This window comes from Helianthus annuus, chromosome 13, assembly GCF_002127325.2.
Source record: "Helianthus annuus cultivar XRQ/B chromosome 13, HanXRQr2.0-SUNRISE, whole genome shotgun sequence".
Lineage (NCBI taxonomy): Eukaryota > Viridiplantae > Streptophyta > Magnoliopsida > Asterales > Asteraceae > Helianthus > Helianthus annuus.
In genome coordinates, this window is record NC_035445.2 from 161,151,959 (window position 1) to 161,172,327 (window position 20,369).

General features: G+C 37.0%; 2 protein-coding genes and 1 long non-coding RNA gene across 3 annotated transcripts in view; 1 reads left to right on the plus strand and 2 right to left on the minus strand.

Annotated features, from left to right (window-relative positions):
• LOC110900049 (actin-related protein 9) overlaps positions 1 to 20,369 on the plus strand; it is a 76,162-nt gene that overhangs the window by 13,969 nt on the left and 41,824 nt on the right. The gene's annotated exons all lie outside the window — the stretch shown is intronic.
• LOC110903489 lies at positions 3,458 to 4,058 on the minus strand. The gene is made up of 2 exons (XR_002571996.1): positions 3,887 to 4,058; positions 3,458 to 3,801 (listed from the first exon to the last, which is right to left on the minus strand). It is a non-coding gene; the product is annotated as an uncharacterized LOC110903489 (long non-coding RNA).
• On the minus strand, positions 4,632 to 13,121 carry LOC110902167 (putative disease resistance RPP13-like protein 1). Its single transcript, XM_022148889.2, has 2 exons — positions 11,689 to 13,121; positions 4,632 to 7,190 (listed from the first exon to the last, which is right to left on the minus strand). Exons 1-2 carry the CDS (start codon positions 13,015 to 13,017, stop codon positions 4,632 to 4,634), a joined length of 3,888 nt encoding a protein of 1,295 aa, XP_022004581.2. The 5' UTR covers positions 13,018 to 13,121.

The window sequence follows — 20,369 nt, forward strand, 5'->3', positions numbered from 1 at the left end:
ATGTTGGAGGTTGCCCAATCTTATGAGAAAACATTTGAGAGATATGATATTGAGGAGTCTGTTTTTAGAACTGAACTTGAAAAGGCGGGCCATAGTGAAATTAAATCTGAAGATTGGCAAAGTGTTAGAACTTTGTGCCATTTTCTGAAACCGTTTTATGATATTACTCAGAGGGTCTCAGGGACACATTATGTAACGTCAAATTCATGCATAGATGAGATCTACCAAATTCGTGACATATTAGATAAGGCTATTGGCAGTAATACTCTTTGTCAGATTGCAATGACAATGAACGAAAAGTTCCGGAAGTATTATGGCGACATAAAAAAAGTTAACTTGTTGTTATACTTCGCTCTAGTTCTAGACCCAAGGAACAAAAAACACTACTTGAATTTACTTTTTATTGATCGTTATGGAAAAGAGTTGGCGGAGAAGAATTTGAAAATTGTTATGGATTCTATGAGTGAATTATATAATGAGTATATTAGAATTCATTCCCAATGTTCAAGTACAACTACTACTACCGAGTCTTCAGATTCATCTACATTGGGTAAACGTCAAAACCCTGAAGATACAACATCAAAATCACATTTAAGAAACAAACTCAGGGAACAAATGCAAACACAAACAGTTGAACCTGTCGGTGAGTTAGACAAATTTTTGAATGAAGGTTTTGAAAAGGATTCGGGGAACTTCAATCTTTTAGAATGGTGGAAAGTTAATAGCCCGAGATTCCCGATTTTGTCCTTAATGGCTAGAGACTTATTCGCCATTCCAGTGTCAACGGTGGCTTCAGAATCTGTTTTTAGCACAAGCGGGAGAGTTTTGGACCCGTATAGGAGTTCTTTGACTCCTAGGATTGTTCAAAGTTTAGTTTGCACCCAAGATTGGCTACGAGATGGTTCTACTTCAATTCAAGGTCTCTTAGATGAAGAAGATTGGGACACAATTCAAGAAATCGATAAAGGTACGTTTAATTATTAATATGTTTTGTATTTTTTTTCAATTTTGAAAACGTAACCTTGTTATTGCTTATTTTAATTGAATTTTATTTAACATAGCATTGGATACGGAGGAGAATACATGAAGTTGGCAACACAAATTGAAGAGTGAAGATGAATATGAAACTTATTTTAATGCTTTTTTTATTGATATGTTTTGGTTTGATTATTGGTTGATACTTGATACAGTTTGAGTTTGTGGTTTGTTTTATTAAATAATTAACTCTTAGTTTGGCATTCTGCTTTTTATGATATCGTTGTTGATCATGTTTACAAATACAATTAGTTAAAAGAAAAGTTATAGGGCATGCATCCATAAAGTTGAAAGTATCATCTTAATAATAATTTAATAATAGATAAATAAAAAGGTTGAAGATATACTAAGGGTACATTGTGATAAATATATGCATGATGTATATATCTCATCAAAAGAGTTCTTTTGAGGTTGAGTTGGTGAAAAAAATAAAACTATCAAATTCCAAACAAATCTTCGTGAAAGAAATGTTCACATTTTCTAGTTATTAGCAAGTTATGTTTTTTTTATGATGGTTCTACAATTTTCAAAATATTATATCCCTAGAAAAGATATTTTAGAAGGCTTTAAAATTACAATAGTAAGAATCACAAAACAAATCTAATAATGATTATTTCACTTCTCGATGTCACCTATAGCTTTTGTCTGTTCAAAAAAAACCTATAGATTTTGTACATCCATGGTATTTGTGTGCATGTTCTGTAACATGACAAGTCAAAATTACAAATGGTAGCCTGCACAAGAGTTGCCCGCATCAGTTTAAACCCGAAACCCGACCCGATAAAACCCGACCCGAACTAACCCGAGAAACCTTTACCCGAATCTAATATGGTTTGGTTATCGGATAAAATATCTAGCCTAGGAAACCCGAGAAACCCGACCCGAAAAACCCGAAACCCGATAACCAAACCCGAAGAACACCCCTAACCACAAGGAATCAGTCTTATTTATTTGTTGAATGGTTCTTTTTATTGATAAAAAATCATTACTAACGGTTTGGTTTACGATTTAACCTAAAAATTGTTAAAATCTGATTGTGAACACCTCTATATTTATACTAAAAACACCTCTTAATAAAAAAAACATTATCATACTCGGACGACTACGAGGGTCCCAGATTGGGAACCTCATTTGCGCTAGCTGTCCCCAACTAAATAATTGGGCCCAAGCCCAATATGATTTCCCAACTCACTTTCGATCCAAGAAGATAAAGGCCAATAAGGGAAATCTGACTTTCCAGCCCAAAGACCTCTGAACCAGGCCACTGTTCCGCCTGGGAACACGTGATGCGACTATTCTCCTTCGTTAAATGCTCTAAAGACCGCCGACTACCTTTATGACTCGGTCTTGTGAGTGTAAGGTTATTCCTTAAGGACGAAGCATACATTAAATGCTCAAATCCTAGAAGATCACATTGGGGAAACAACTCTTTGAACAATACCCAGACATCTTTATTTTCCGGAATGTCTTTCCGAACAGTCTTTGGTAGGAGAAGGCCCACTTCGGATGAAGAGACTCGACCATATAAGTAGGAGAGAAGATCATCACAAGGGTAAGTTTTCACAACTCAAGAACCATAAAGTGAGATTCAGGGGCTGTTTGGTAGCCTCTTAATGACCATTTAGATGCTACCTCTTAATGGTTTAAAACCTCTGAATGAATAAGAGGTAACCTCAAGTCTGAATGGTTAAGAGGTAACCTCTGAATGGTAAATCATCACAAGTCACATTCTTCTACCTTCTCATTGATAAAATTCTTAATGATTCCATTAAGAGGTAGCCTCTTAATGACCATTCAGAGGCTAATCTCACTGAATTCTCACATTCAATACCCTTATCTCACCAAGAACATTCCGACCAATTCAATGCCCGCATTTATTATCATATTCTCCATGCCGCGGGCGGGAATCTCTGTGACGAGGCTAATGCACCTGAATCGTGAGTCTGCTACATCTGATCTGTTGATCGTAAGATAAATCAAGACGGCCAGCAAGCATAATAAACATCTTATAAACTTGGTTTAAAACAAAGCGATGCCCACAGAGATGTTTAGGTCCCGGATTTCGAGGCGTGACGAAATAACATAACATGTACAACCAAATAAGCATTATGTAAGACCAAAAGTTGCACCTGTCTCGTATATTTTACACATAAGTCTTTTTAACAAGTAAGTCATTCATAAAATTCTTCACCCATTTGTCTGATTTTACGTGTCACCTTTTGAAAAGTTTAAAATATTATCTAACAAGAATAAATCAAATCAAAGCCATTTTGCAAGCAAGTGTCAACAGGAATATAGTATTACTAGAAACACGAGTGACAACGTACCTTTACTAACCAGTCATAAATAGTTGTTAACAAAGAATCAACGAGCAAGTGTAAAACAGATACAGATTTGGCGTTAGCATACAGAGGCAAACAAATTATGAAGAGAGATTCAAATATCATTAGGATAAAAAGATTAAAGAAGGATGTCATTTATATCTAACAAAGAACTCTATTTTTCTGTAAAAATAAATCTAGCAAAAGTGCAGACTACATAGTAATGAAAACACAGAATCCAACTAAGCATTTCTATTTACAAACTACAAAGAAAGTGGCCTGAGCTCATGATCATGAGATGTATCACATGTTTGTGGTAATACGGGCATCTTGGTTCCGTCAGCCTGACATGCAGCCGGATGTGTTGTCATGGATTTGACCTGCTGCTTCTTTTTTGCCTTTTCCGCCTTCAAAACAAGCTCTTCTTCACGAAGCTCGTTCTTCTCTGCTTGTCGGTTTTGGCAAGTCATAAGAGAAGAGAAACATTTCTATCAAAAAAAGAAAGAAAGCCATTAAGCAAGTTCATTTACCTTCAATGTTCTCATTTCTTCTGAAATCCCGTGATTCAGATTTGAGGTGATGCAGAACTCGGATAGCATCTCCAAGTATAGCCAATTAATCAGTGCTGGCATTTGCCCAAAGGGTGCCCTACAGACAGACAGTCACTCCACCAGAATGTAGTATAAAATCATCTCCATGACCTCGTCACTGAAATGGAGACAAAACAAACGGGTTACCGAACTTTACATCTGGTAAGGTTAGCAGCCATCGATTTAGATCACCGTTTGCCAGTGTTAAGTATCCCACCCCGGTTTTCATCCGACTGTTACTCTAGCGAGGCTTCTCGTGTGGAGGCAGTACGGTTTCCGGGGGAAAGCCGGAACCAAGTCTGATAACCAGCGCGGACCCGGTTCAGACAACGCAGTCTGGGCAGACTTGGCTAGGGCCCCCTGGCTTGGGGGGTGTGGGAGCTGCTCTCACAACCTATTAGTAGACTCTCACCTTTCAAAAAAAAAGTATCCCACCCAACCCGACCTAAGATGTGGTACCCACAGATAATATTCACAAAAAAAAAAAAATAGTTCTGTTGACATCAGTTCAAAACAAATATTGTACTGTAAACATAAAAAGACGATAAATTTTCTTTTCACAACAATTTTGCAAAAATATAAAATTGTAAAAAGAGCACCAGTTTAATGAAAAACCCGCCCAGTTGACACATTTGCCTTTAAACAGGCTGTGATGGTTTAACTTGATATTCAAACACATACTATTTTATTGAACTAATAATGTACTTTTATTGAAAGAGTACTTACAATCTTTTGGGAACACTAAAGAAACAAAGCTTTCTGTGTTTATTCTGATGCAGGGGATATGAGAGATGCGGGACCAATAGGAGCCTCTTCTACTGCACCTTCCTTCTAGCTTTGGGCATTCAGCAATGTTTAAACTCAGAAGTGAAGGCAGCAGAATGTCTGGTAGATGCTTCATCTTTGGGCAATACGCTAAAAAGAGATGTTGGAGGGAGGTGAGGTGTTGGAGTCCCACTGAAACTGATTTCAGTTTCTTAAATCCATCTAACGCAAGAGAAGTAAGAGATGAAGGAAGAAGATGAGACAACTGACTACACCTACTCACATCATCATCTTCTGACGGATCACCAAATAACGTTAGGTTGACAAGTGAGGTTGGGAAATTCTGTGGTCCCCACTCTAAGATGGGCCTCTTCAACCCCCCTATGAAAAGGGTATGCAGTTTGGGAGGCCCACGAGGAAAGGAATCATCTTTACTTGAGCAATTTAATATATACAGAAATGTTAAGGAGGTGAGATTAGGCAACTCGTGATCTGGAAATGACTCCATACTTGGACAACTCTCTATTACCAGGTATGTGAGGTGAATAAAGTGACTCAATTCAATGATTGTTGTCAGATTTGGCAAGGAGCCTAACAGTACATATTGAAGCTTTGGGATGCTTGTGTTGTTGATAACAACCCTAGTGTTATCTCCTCCAAACTCCTTTTCTAATGGTTTGTCACAAGAATCAATTTCAAGTGATTTGAACTTCTGCTCTCCTGTTGTGGGGAATGAAGTAGATGTAATAGAACTACAACCACCGATGAGCAAAATCTCAGTGTTATTTGGACACCTACAATGCTCCATACTCTTACAATCTTCTATCTTTAACGTCCTAAGAGTTGTTATGAGGTTGCGCCCACAATCATCCTCCTCTTTCTCACCCAGTCTCACCAAATTTTGACATTTAATAAAACGCAACTCCCTTAATTTTGTAAGAGCCTTACTCGCCTTTGCTTCTGATTCCCACAGGTATCTTATTTCGTTACATTTGCTTATGGATATGACTTCAACTCCTCCAAGATACTCAATAGCACCTCTCCACGCCACATCACTAAGCCCTAACATAGATTTTATTCTCAACTCCTTGACTGATGAAGCCACTGGAACCAGGCTTCTCAACACAGCACTATCACATTCAGATACTTGTAGAATATTCAATAAGGGCAGTGCTCCAGGTGACACTTGAACCAAATTAGGACAACCTCTAATAACAAGCTTTTTAAGGCATGGAAATGACACGACCTCAATAGGAGTTGACCATACTTCCAACCTCTTCATATTCCGTAATTCAAGAACTTCAAGTGATGTGAATGCACGACCGGTCCCAATTAACTCTGAACCCATAGCTTTCACCTCATTTATGTCTTCAATATACAACTCCTTAAGTGAGGGCAACTGCCCAAGTGGTGGTAAAGATGTACAATGTTTACAGCCACGTAGAGACACGCTAATCAGATTAAGATACGATATATCCCCAACCCAATCAGGAAACTCTATACCCCCATATGACACTATTCCAAGCTTTATCAAACTCTCACTATGAGGCTTCAACGCATCGAGGACCTCCTTTTCTAGCGATTTCTTTCTAGAATCATTAAACACGCCACTCCATTCTAGTTCTAAACCGCTTAGCCTTTTTTGCGATAAGTTTGCCTCAGATGCATGCGACGCTATTTCCACTTTTTCCAGCCCCTTGATGTGAGTCTTCCCATGAAGATTTGTGAGGTCTTTAAGCTCGGCTATTGCAAGGCCATTATCTCCTCTGATAATGATCTTGGAGAGAGTTTGTAAGCTTTTCAGCTTGCCAATCCCTAAGGGCATCTTACTCAAAAGCGGAGTACCCCTAATATCCAGATGCCGCAAGTTTTTAAGCTTAGAGAAGTTTATGGGCAACATACTTAGACTGTTACATCTATAAAGGATTAATGATTGTAAATTGTAGAGATTGCCGACATTTTCTGGTAGACATGTGATTAAAGTACGAGATAAATTAAGGTACCGCAAGTGCTTCAAACTGCCAATGGTCTCTGGTACCTCGCTAATGAAATAACCACTCAAACACAGGACCCTTAAAAGTGGTAACTTCTGAAGTAAGTCAACCAGAATCTTACTAGATAAGTAGAATTCTCCCCAACTATCTTCGAGTTCAACGGACACTGCTAAGAATGTTCTCAAACTTGTAGCACTTTCGATGGGCTTGAACTTCGAGTTTGCTTCATATTCCTTACGAACAAATGACATATGGCGATACCTTTCCGGATCTTTCTTCCTAGTATCCTTCATAACATCGTCTAACCTTAAAAAGAATTCTCCAGCGACAGATATGGCCAGGTCATTAAGCAAGTCATGCATCACGAACAACGACGAGTCATTGGGTGCATACTGAAAAAATGACCTTGAAAACAACTCTTCAAAGTATTCAAGACCTAAGCTTTCCATTGACTCGTTTGAAGATGACTGGTTCAAAAAGCCTTCCTGTTGATTGGTATAGAGAAGAATTCTTGAATTGGGTTTGAGTTGTATTGAGAATTGTTAGTACTCAAAATTAGGGTTACAATAGTGGTGTTTATATAGGACACCACTTTACACACAAGCCCCTATACAATCTATTTTTTCTCCTTTCCGACACTCCCCCTCAAGTTGAGTAGTGGGGTCACCAATACCCAACTTGCTCAAACAACTACTAAACGAGTTTCCATTGACTGCCTTTGTGAGAATATCTGCGAGTTGATCTTTTGATGCTACATACGGGAGCTCTATGATGCCTTCCTCTAACTTCTCCTTGATGAAGTGTCGATCTACCTCCACATGTTTTGTTCGATCATGTTGGACTGGATTTTCTGAGATCTGTATAGCAGCTTTATTGTCGCACATGATTTTGGTTGCTGTAGTAGGAAGAAAGCCAATCTCAGTTAGGAGCTTGCGAACCCACAGAACCTCTGCTAAGCCACGAGCAACCCCTCGGAATTCAGCTTCTGCACTAGACAGGGCGACTACCTTTTGTTTTTTACTTCTCCAGGTAACTAGATTTCCTCCAACCATGGTGAAGTACCCCGAGGTTGACCTCGTTCCTTTATCCCCTGCCCAGTCGGCATCTGTATAAGCTTGGATTTCTAAGTGCCCATTTGATTTGAACAGAATACCATGACCTGCTGTTCCCTTGAGATACCTGATGATTCTTAACACTGCTTCCATATGGCTCGCTTGGGGTTGGTGCATAAACTGACTCACCACTCCTACTGCATAAGCTATATCTGGACGAGTGTGGGAGAGATATATCAGTTTTCCCACCATTCGTTGATATCTCTCCTTATCTGCTAAATCTGCTCCATCTTCCATGTGTAAGCCATGATTGACCATCATTGGAGTGTCCGCCGGTCTGCACTCAATCATTCCGGTTTCAGCTAGCAGGTCAAGGACATATTTCCTTTGACAGATAAAAATCCCTTGTTTAGATCTCAGAACTTCAATTCCAAGAAAGTACTTCAATCTTCCCAGGTCTTTCATCTCAAATTCCGAAAACAGTTTATCTCTTAACATTGACATTTCCTCTTCATCGTTTCCTGTGAGAATCATGTCATCAACATAGATAATTAAGCAGGTCACAAGACTACCTCTACGTTTCAAAAATAGGGTATGATCTGAGTTGCTTTGTTTGAAGTCATATTTTTTCATCGCAAGGGTAAACCTCCCAAACCAAGCTCTAGGAGACTGTTTAAGCCCATACAAAGATTTCTTCAACCGACATGTTTCTCCAGCCTTGAAATTCTCATTGAATCCTGGTGGAGCGTCCATATAGACCTCCTCGTTTAGTTCCCCGTGAAGAAAGGCATTTTTTACATCAAATTGATGAAGAGGCCAACCTTTATTGGCAGCTATAGAAAACAGGACTCTGATTGTATCAATTTTTGCTACTGGGGAGAAGGTTTCAGAGTAGTCGATTCCACAAGTCTGAGTGTAACCTTTTGCAACCAGCCGAGCTTTGTATCGTTCAATTGTTCCATCAGGTCTGTGTTTGACTGAAAACACCCACCGACATCCCACTGGTTTCTTTCCTGGTGGGAGGGTGCATTTCTCCCACGTGTTATTCTTCTTGAGTGCTTCCATTTCGGTCTCCATAGCCTTTTTCCATTCTTCAGAACTCAATGCTTCCTGTGTTGTAGATGGCATTTGTTCAGAGCACAAGGCAGCGGTATATGCTTTAGCTTCCTTAGACAAATTTCCAGTGGCAATGTTCGCCACAGGATACCTAGACCTTGGAGTCACCTTTTCTGGAGAGTATCTCTTAGGGGGAACTCCTCTATTTTCTCTTGGGGGAAGAGGATATCTCCCGGTTGTCTCTGCTGCACCTAGTTCAACATGTTCAGTAACTGGTTCAACCTCTTCAACAACAGGTTCAACATGCTCAACATTTGGTTCACCATGTTCTGTAGGTTCGGTTGTTGTCGGATCTGTATGTTCCCCTGTTGTCTCAAAGTCACAAGGCATAGTAAACTCAGAGCTCTCATTATTTCTTACCTCAGGTATCATGTTGGATGGACTATTTTCAGTGGTACTGTGATCCGCAGATTGTGTAGTTGTGTTTGAAGATGACTGATTCGGAGTACTGTGAGGAAGTTCTGTTGTTGTTACTTCTTCAGACGAGGGAAGTTGGATTAGCCAACTCAGAGGGTCTATACATTCGTTCTCCCCCTGACCACTGAGTTGGGGTTCATAAAAGTATTTTGTTTCAAGAAAGTCAACGTTCATTGTGGTGAACATTTGACGAGTCTTAGGATTATAACACCGATAACCTATTTGGTCGATCCCATAGCCGACAAACACACATTTCTCAGCACATGGGCCGAGCTTGTTTCGGTTGACTTTGGGTATATGAACAAATGCGGTACACCCGAAGATTCGAGGTTCAAGTGTAAGAGGATGGGGAATATTGGCAGATTTGGACAGACAATCTAAAGGAGTCTTAAATTTAAGAGCTTTTGTGGGAAGCCGATTTAGCAGATACACGGAGGTTGCAACTGCCTCCGGCCAGAAAGATTTAGGAACCTGAGATTCGATCAAAAGAGCTCGAGTCATTTCAAGAATAATACGGTTTTTCCGTTCGGAAACACCATTTTGTTCGGGTGTATGAGCACAAGAGGTTTGATGAATTAATCCTTTGGTTTGAAAGAATTGTTTCATAGATGTATTGACAAATTCCCCCCCATTGTCGGATCGAAGAATTTGGATTTGAGTTTGAAATTGAGTTTGAATCATGGCATAAAATGTGACAAATTTTTCGAAAACTTCGGCTTTGGTTTTTAAAAAATATACCCATGTCATGCGAGTGCAATCATCCACGAATAATATAAAGTACCGAAGACCCTGCCCCCCTATCACAGGAGCAGGACCCCACACATCAGAATGGATTAGTGAGAAAGGGGAAGCAACTTTCGTATTGCTAGGTTTGAACGGGTGTTGATGGCTTTTGGCGCGAAGACAAGTTTCACAATCTATTTTCCCATTTGAAGGGAAGAGTTTTGGAAACAAAAGGTGCGAATAACTGTGGGATGGATGTCTCAAGCGTCGATGCCATAGCCAGGCGTCCCGGTTATCAGTTCCATGAGCCAACATCACAGTACCCTGATGAGCCACTTCATCCACATAGTACAATCCTTGGCGCTCAGTACCACGTCCAATAATCACACCCGTCCTGATATCCTGTAGGAGACAGAAAGTAGGGTGCATTAGTACCGTGCAATTTAATTCTTTGGTAATATGACTGATTGACAGTAATTTGTGTGATAAGGACGGAACATAGAGGCAATTTGACAATTTCATAGTTGGTGAAATTTCAATTACTCCTCCTCCTTTCACTTGCATCGTTCCGTTGTTTGCTGTATGTATTTGAGATTTCTGAGGTCGGGTCATTGACCGTATGTCCAATGGTTCAAACGTCATGGTGTCAGTGGCACCAGAATCGAAAATCCAAGCACTGTTCTTACTATGATTGATTTCCATTTTTTTTTTGTCCCGGCACGGTTATTAAGTAACCAACCAAGCCAGCGAATTTATTAATTTCGCTGGATACTTGAACTCGCGTTCAAGATTTTTGTTTGGAATATCGTCGCTGGGTAGCGAAGATATTTTACCGGCGAATTTATTAAATACACCGGTTACTTGAACTCGCGTTCAAGATTTGAAAGCCCGCAAATTCGCTACCGACAACGAAAGCGAATTGATCCTTTGAGAATAGCGAAATTATCAAATAGCAAAATAAGAGCAGCGAAATTGGTCGGGATTGGTGTCGGTAGCGTAATTATAAAAAAGGAAGTTGGAACAAAAAAAGGTAGGTAGCACAAAAAAAGGTAAGAGCAGCGAACTTGATTGGACCAATTTCAAAAAAATGGTCAAACAAAATTTTGATTGGACCAATGAAATGATTTGAAAGGGTTGGCCACGTGCTTGTAAGGCATGTGATGGATTTGGTTTTGGTTGAATTTAGAGGTTGAAAAAGGGTTTAGACAATGATGAACACTGACACATATGTTGACAAACACATATGTTGACAATTGAAGCACTTTTTCCTTTTTTTTTATACGGTAATATCAATTTTGAAGCAACTCTGTGACTATTTCAAACGAGAAGAAAATAATCAACCGGAAACGAACACAAACGACGAAAGAAGGTAGGGTTTAAAGCGGCGACGGCAGTGGAGTTTCGGAGTTGATCAGATTTTTGGGTTTGATTTTTGGTTTTTTCTGGTTTGATCTTGGTTGAGATAAATTGTAGATGAAGAATAGAATGTCCACGAATCAGAAACACTGCTCTGATACCATGTTGATTGGTATAGAGAAGAGTTCTTGAATTGGGTTTGAGTTGTATTGAGAATTGTTAGTACTCAAAATTAGGGTTACAATAGTGGTGTTTATATAGGACACCACTTTACACACAAGCCCCTATACAATCTATTTTTTCTCCTTTCCGACACTTCCGCCATCCAAAGTTTAATCAAATCGTCTTTGTCAAATACATAGTCCTTGGGAAACAACGAGCAGTATGCAAACACCTGTTTCCAACATGCCTTAAGATCATGGTAGCTTAATCTGAGGGCTGGGATAATCTCACCCTCCTTTCGTGATTCCCATATGTTACTATTCAACAGCTCCTTCCACTCATCTTCTTCTTTAGTCTTTGTGCTAAATAACCTCCCAAGTACTCTTAAGGCCAAAGGCAAGTTATCACATTTTTTCACAATGTCTTCACCATATGGTCTGAGGATTGGATGCGAATCAAAGTTATTTACACCCAACGCATGTTGAGCAAACAAAGACATAGCATCGTCATCTGAAAAAGTTTGCAGAGAGCTTAGATCACCGCAACGTAGGTCTTCGAGCAGTTTCCTCTTCCGCGTCGTCATTATAATTTTACTTCTGGGAGCACAATCATGAAATGGGCTCACAAGGCTCTCCCACTCCTCATAGCTTTCACTCCAAACATCATCTAATACTATCAAAAATCGTTTCTCCTTAAGTTGATTTCTAAGAGCTACTTGAAGCAGATTTAAATCTGCAAATTCCTCGTTTTCTCCATTCACAGATTGTAAGATTACCTTGCTTATACTAAAGATATCAAACGGATCAGAGACACAAACCCAAGCCATTAGTTCAAAGTGCTTCTTAACTTTCTCATCGTCATACAGAAGTTTAGCTAGAGTGGTTTTCCCTAACCCACCCATACCAACTATAGGCACGATGCTAAAGTTCTTATCACATGGCTCGTCCCCTAATAGCTTCACAAGCAATTCCTTCTTTTCCTTTTCCCGTCCAACAATACTAGATGTATCTACCAAAGAGGTCTGATAAATTCTTTTCGACTTTTCATCTTTTACAATTAAACCAAGACTAACCTTCTCCTTCTCTAGATCTTGTAATTTGGTGGTAATATCATCTAACTTGTGATGCACCCTCTGACTTAGTGATAAATTTGTGTACCAAGTTGGGACAAGCCTTTTTACCTTGCTGGTGATGCCTCCAGATTGCTGGGTGAGCTCACGATGCATAGCTTCTGTTGCCAGATCATCAAGTACGTCATCAATGTCGTAAGCCAGATGCTGGAGACCACTGAGCCAGTTTTGAACAGCTTCATCAGTTATTTCCTTCTGAGAAGCATCGTTAAGGAGAGACTGGATCTGGGTTAGGGTCCTCTCTAGTTTCTTCAGTTCTGACTGGATTCCTTGGGACCGTCCGATTTTCTTCAAGGCTTCAGAAGACAGCTTCTCAAAAACAGCTTTCAGGAGTTCAGAGGCAATGATTTCAGCCATTGTTAATTAGTTTATGGTAGGTGATGATGGAAATTATGTATAACGAGGATATATGTGAATGAAATTGTAAGGGTGTGGAAAGAAAGAAAATTGATTTCAGCTGTGGTTTTATATAGTTTCTTTAGCCATTGTTTGGGGTACCATCCATGCAATTGTCCTGTTGTAAATAAGAAATGAACTATTTTTTATATTTAAATGTAAATATATAAAATAAACTATATTTAAGTATTACAATTATTAAAGTAATAAAAAAGACAGGTGGCCCGCCTACTATCCTGGACCCACCCGTATCTTTGAAAAATCAGAATTATTCTTGAAAAAGGAGGCATTGTCGGCCAGTTATGATAAGAAAAGGAAAAGGAAAAGAAAGTTAATGATAGGTAAGAGAAAAGCTATTTTTTATTATTATAAAGGTCATCTATAAAAATTATAAAATACATAGTATGAAAAGAAAAAGGAAAAAGAAAAGAAAGTTAATGATCGGAAAGAGAAAAGCTATTTTCTATTATTATAATGGTCATCTATAAAAATTATAAAATACATAAGTATGAAAAGAAAAAGGAAAAGGAAAAGAAAGTTAATGATCGGAAAGATTCTATTATTATAAAGGTCATCTATAAAAATTATAAAATATATAAGTATGAAAAGAAAAAGGAAAAGGAAAAGAAAGTTAATGATTGGAAAGAGAAAAGCTATTTTCTATTATTATAATGGTCATCTATAAAAATTATAAAATTCATAAGTAATCTATATCTATCTATACTTTCTATAAAAGGAGAAATACAAGTGACATAAGAAAAGCTGATGTGTCAGCTTGAGAGCATGTCCAACAAGTCTTTTCTTATGTTATTATTAAATCATAAAGGCTAATATATAAAGACTTTAAAATTCAAAGTTGGTCCACTTTCACCTTTTTAAAGGTCTGCCCATCAAACCATTGCCATCAAACCACTGCCCATCTCCAAACATTTTCAAACTCTGATGATTCAAAATTATGGCTCCAGATTCAAAATTCAAAATTATGGCTCCAGATATATAAGATATCATCTTCTTCAATCAATTACTCTCTCGAATCCATTTCTCTCTTAACTCTCTCTCTCTCTCTCTAAATGCAGGTTTCGATCACCCTCTCTCATAATCTCTTACATTTTTTTTTGTGTGATTTCATATGTTCTCTGATCTTCGAATTACAGATCTGAGCCTTAACAATCCAGAGTCATCAGGGCACAGGTAGTTGATTTCTCTCAAGCGTCATGTTGATTTTTCGCATTCGGAGATACTGAAGGATATGGTGGCATCTCATTCACGTCTACACAAACCCTAATCACAATCTCACTAAATATGCTACATATTTTGCTTCCATCCGACAAATTAATGATCTCTCATCACAAAATTACACTCAACAAGCATCCTGATCTTCCTCTATGCTTCAATTCAGATGGAACGAACGAACTTCTCTGATTGAAACTTAATTGCAGATGATCTGTAGAAAAGTGTTGCTGTCTGGATTCACACACGAACGAACGAACCAACTGGATTCGAATATGAGGTATCATATCTAATCTCTCTTTAAGCCATTCACTCTTACTCCGTTCTAATTACAGTCGGATTAAGCTCAATCGTAGATGGATAACTATCTTTAAGGTGTTTTGAGATTGATTTTGTGTGATTGTTTGCAGATTAAGAGAGAGATATCTATAATGAAGCTGGTTAGACATCCGAATGTTGTTCGTCTGCATGAGGTATGGTTTCATAACGTTGTATATTATTATTTTGAAAGGGAGTGTTAAGTGGATTAATCGATTAAGTGGTGGTTTTTGGTTTAGGTACTGGCTAGCCGAACGAAAATCTATATACTTTTGGAGTTTATTACAGGTGGTGAGCTGTTTGATAAAATTGTAAGTCTCTAAGGATGGTGATTAGATGGTTTTGGTGTTTATAAGATCATGACTCATAAGTGTTATTGTGCGCCGTTTGATAGTTGATAACAGATTTGATTGGCGATCTCAGTTGCTGATTTTGAGTTTCGTAGGTTTTTTATGTTGGAATTGGAATCGCCTGTTAGCTGCTTTCAGTCGGTAAGCTTCTCTAGATCTTCCTACATTCATCTTTACAATAATGATTTCTGTATAGCTATCGCTGTTTTGCGTACGTTGATCTGCATTTAGGTATTTTGGATTGTAATTGTTTTGAACTGGAAATTGATATGTTTGTTGCAGCTAATTTATGCATTCATCAGTTGGTTGAACTATACCTTTCTTAACACTTGATTTGATAAATTCAAGTAACAAAGGTATTCAGATGTTATTTTTCAAATTCAGCGCTATTGGGATTTGTTTGTACAACGAATTATCAGTATTTGCAGGCATTACCTAGGGGCTTTTCAATGGCTTTTCAATTCCATTTGAAAAAAGAAGTTCCAGAGCAAAGGCATGTCACCCCTGTTCTTAATGATTGTTTTTAAAAAGATAAGTGTAACTCATGATTGACTTTTTGCAAGTCAAACTTTGATTTGTGTTTCATATCTGGTACAAGATCAGCATCGTGATCAGCAAAGGCAGGCATCACCTAGGGTTGAGAGGCATCAAGATCAGCATCATGATCTTGTGCAACTGTTTGGTACGGCTATGCGCTCAGTCGAGGAAAGGTGAAGCTTATTTCAAGATGAAAACTGATTGCCTACGAGTTCCTGGTCATCAGTCATCCTGTTCAGAATGATATAGCAGCATACTTAGAGGATTGTAATCTACCTAATGCTTCAAAATCGGTAAGAGTGGATTATCTTTGTGAAAAATTTTAAAAGTTGTCACTAGATAACAAAAAGGTTCTAATTATATTAGATGATGTGTGGGAGAAGATTGAGCTCAAAGATATTGGATTAACAAGCCCATTGCAATTGATGCTAATTAAAAAGATAAGTGTAATTCATGATTGACTTTTTGCAGGTCAAACTTCGATTTGTGTTTCATATCTGGTACAAGATCAGCATCATGATCAGCAAAGGCAGGCATTACCTAGGGTTGAGAGGCATCAAGATCAGCATCATGATCTTGTGCCAACTATTTGGTACGGCTATGCGCTCAGTCGAGGAAAGGTGAAGCTTATTTCAAGATGAAAACTGATTGCCTACGATTTCTTGGTCATCAGTCATCAGTCATCATGTTCAGAATGATATAGCAACATACTTAGAGGATTGTAATCTACCTACACTGTTTTAATTTATTGTCTGAGTCGTTCGTAACTAGTGTCGAGTCCGTAATGAGTCGTAAATATATAATATTTTTATTTTATCGCCAGAGTCGTAAGCGTCGTCCGTAACTAGCGTCGACTTTGTAACGAGTTGTTAAAACAGTGTTGTTAAACCAGTGTTTTGAAACCACTTTTGGCTTACAACACTGTTTTAACCCAACAGTGGTTTCAAACACTGTTTTAACCCAAAAGTGATTTCAAAACACTGTTGGGTTAAAACATATAGTTGCTGACTTATTGAAATGTTAGGTTAGATATCTGTTCATATGATTATGATTCTCATAACCAGTTTCATCTTATTTCTTTTGTAGGATCATGTGGTGAAGGTTGTATTTTAAGAAATGAAGATGAAAAGTTTATGGAACGCTATACCCCAAAAAGGAAGGATCTTGTATTAAGAGATGTTTCAAGATTTACGATCATAGAATATAGAACAGTGAAAGCAAATATGATTTTGTATTATTTTTTCAATATGATTTTGTGTTATTTTTTTCATAACTAATGCTCATCAATTTAAAACCATTGTTGTTGATACATCTGTTGATACATGGTTGATACATCGGTTGACTTTGGTACATCTGTTTGAAACCACTGTTGAGTTAAACAGTGTTTTGTGAAGAAAACAGTGGTTGCATTTTTTGCAAACAGTGATTTGACTTTGGTCAAATGGTGGTTTGACTTTGGTCAACAGATGGATGAAAAAAGACGTTTGAAACCACTGTTGAGTTAAACAGTGTTTTGTGAAGAAAACAGTGGTTGCTCTTTTTTGCAAATGGTGGTTTGACTTTGGTCAAACAGACTTTTGAACCACTAAGAATCATAGTTTTGCAAACAGTTGTTTAACTTTGTTCAAACAGACTTTGTTCAAACATATATTTTTTGCAAACAGTGGTTTTACTTTGGTCAAACAGTGGTTACATACTAATGCTATTTCCTTTCATCATGTTCTCTTAGTTATTTATCATCATTCGTTAATTTAATTACTTCACATGCAACTTATATGAGTTTTAATTTTAATCTTGATTTCTTGGTGGAAAATAGTACCTAGCCTTAAACTAAAAATTACACATGGGTATCACTACTAGCCTTAAACTAAAAATTACAATATCTGTACACCTATCTGTACTTTTTATTAAAATTTGTTATGCATGGTTTTCTAAAAAACGACCCGTGTTTGCACACGGGTCATACCGCTAGTACATATAATAAAAGAAAACCAACTGATGGACACGTGTCGATACGAGAGACATCTAATTTTTTAGTTTTCTTGCCATATATTTATGTTTATTTTTATCTTAAAAAATACAAGTTTTAAAATAATTTATCAAGTTATCCCATATTTTAAGTCGACGTTTATCTATAACTATATCTCTATATTTATATTTATCTTCTAATATAATCTTTATACTTATCTTTAATTTATTATTTTGCGAGCAAATTGCACAAAACGTCCTTTATGTTTCCTCAAACTTGCAGGTTCCAACCTTAATGTTTAAAACTAGCTAAAAACATCATTTAAGTTTATTTTTGTTGCTGGTTTAATCCTTTATGACTAACCAAGTTAATTATCTTAGTTTATTTCCCTCACATGCCTAACATGTGAGGATCCCACTATCGTTTGATGACCGACATCAACTGACTCGCAAAATGGAATAGGATGTGGTGGCCTCATATTAGTTCTGTATGTGAATTCAAATTGAAAAGTGCATATCATTTTTTGTAATTGTTTTCCTCTTTAGTTCTGATTACTTGATTGAGATTACATGTATTAAGTAGGGAAGAATAAAAACTAATATTTAGGTACAAAGCAATGGGTCATGAATGGGGAAAGAAGAAATAAGTAGATTTAATAGACTTTTGTAATACACAAGTTTATAACCTAATAATAGAAAAATAAAAAAAAAAGTAAAATGTTCTAATATGTAAATAGTATATCAAAGTTCTTTTTATCAAAAACGTATTTTGATGACTGTGTGTGTTAACTGATTGCATAATATTTATTCAAGCTGTGTAGTACACGTGCTTATTCAACTGACGTTATACACGGGTAATTAAAGATGTAACTTTGTTATTATATAAAAATATATTTAATCAACCCGTGTAATACATGGGGTTCTAACCTAGTTAAGTGATATATAAAATGCACACACAAAAATTGTGGAGATGTAGAAATGGATGTGTCACTTCAGTGCCATGTTTGCGCTATGTAGACAAGGGCTTCATTGTCTCTTTCGAATAAAACTTATGCAATAGAATAAAGTCCCTTATCTAAAAAAAGAATAAAACAAAAGAGAGGAATAATAAAACAAAGAAGGTGATTGGTTGAAACCATGGGCCCCACCACTTTCTGTCTGTTAACTATCGTTATCTTTGACGGAGGAAAAATACCCCCCCCCCAAATAGCGTCCAGGCAATGGTGTCGGGGGCACTATTGGTTGTTAATGGTTTTCGTGGGGTGGAGGGGGGCAGCCCATACCCACCAGCCTAAGGATATACTGATATACAAATATATTAGCTAAGTAGTTTATTCGTTCGTCAAAAAAAGTTTAAATTAAAGATAGAACAACTTGAGATTGTTAGAAATAATAGTCATAGCAAACAAACGTACCTAATAGGCTAATATAATCTCACTTATATTAGATATTAATAGACTGAGAGGGTGTGAGAGGGTAAACCTTATCCCCACCTCGGTGGATGAAGAGGATGCATCCACCAAGATCCCTAGCTCCAAAAACCTTTTAAGTTTAGACATAATAATTGTAAATATTAAAAATAAAAAGTTGTTAATTAAGTTAACAGATAAGAGGTTAGTTTAGATTTATTATTTATATATGTTAAAATAATACCAAATAATTTATAAAATGGTGTAATTTATAGTCATTAGTTTTAGTTTGGAAGAGTGTATATGTTGACGGGGACTAATGCGTAATTTCTAAAAACGTATGTATCAACTTGGTAATATTAATAAATCACAGGGACCACATGTGTAATTAATTTGAATTAAAACAAATTATAAAATTATTTTGCATGTTTTGTGAATATACTTTATTTTGGAAGAAAAATACAGAGAATCAAATAAAAAGTGGATCATTGTAAAAAGTATGAAAAGCGATCCAGACGCTTAAGCAGAGGTTGAGATTGAGATGATTAACTGGAAGCTTTAAATGGTTGGGAAACACATAATGAGAAATTGCCACTATTGTTAATTTTTATTTTAGTTGCATCATTTTTTTTAACTTGGGTAACTTTTACATAGTTCACTGTTCTTTAAAACGTCAATACACTACTGTGTGTGTAATTATAAACATAGGTTGGGTCATCATCATATACATTGTATTATATATGTCACGTAATTATTGTGATTAATTTTCTATATATGTTGCATAATTTTAACTGTGTGTGTAATTATGATGCGGACGCATATACCCTCACCCTAAGCTTGAAATCAAGACAATAAGTTAAAACTAATGTTACCCGTCTCCTGCTTTCTAAACGGGTGTGTTTTCTAGCAGTACAAAGGAGTAACTGAGATGTACTTGTTTGTTTACAATAAAAGGGAATGGATATGATAAAACTCTCATTTTTTTATAAAACCAAGAAAACTCTTAATAATCAGTTATATAATTTATAAACACTTTTTTTTTTGTTAAAAGGTATTTCATGACGGTTCCTATTAAAATCAAAACCGATCATCAAAATTCTTTCTTAAAAACAATTTCGAGTTTGTGTTTGATGATATTGATCAAGACGTGAATAACAGAGAAACAATAAGATAATATTAATTTTTGTTTTTAATCTCCCGAGTTCTAAACGGGCATGTATTCTTATTAGCCGAACATTATACAGCAGGGTATTATTTCCATATATTATTGATTGTATTGTATTTAGTTTTGATTATGGTTTCCTTATTTAGGCTAGGGTTCAATCCATATATAAAGGGATCCATTGTATCAATTCTATTCATTCAGTAAATACAAATTTACAGCGACTTTTATGGTATCAGAGCCCTAGGTTCTGCATATCCTCTTCCCTCCTTCCCAGTTTTGTTTTTTTTTTTTCAGCTGTTTCGACAGCCCTTGTCTGCGCCGAAAACCCTAGCCTCC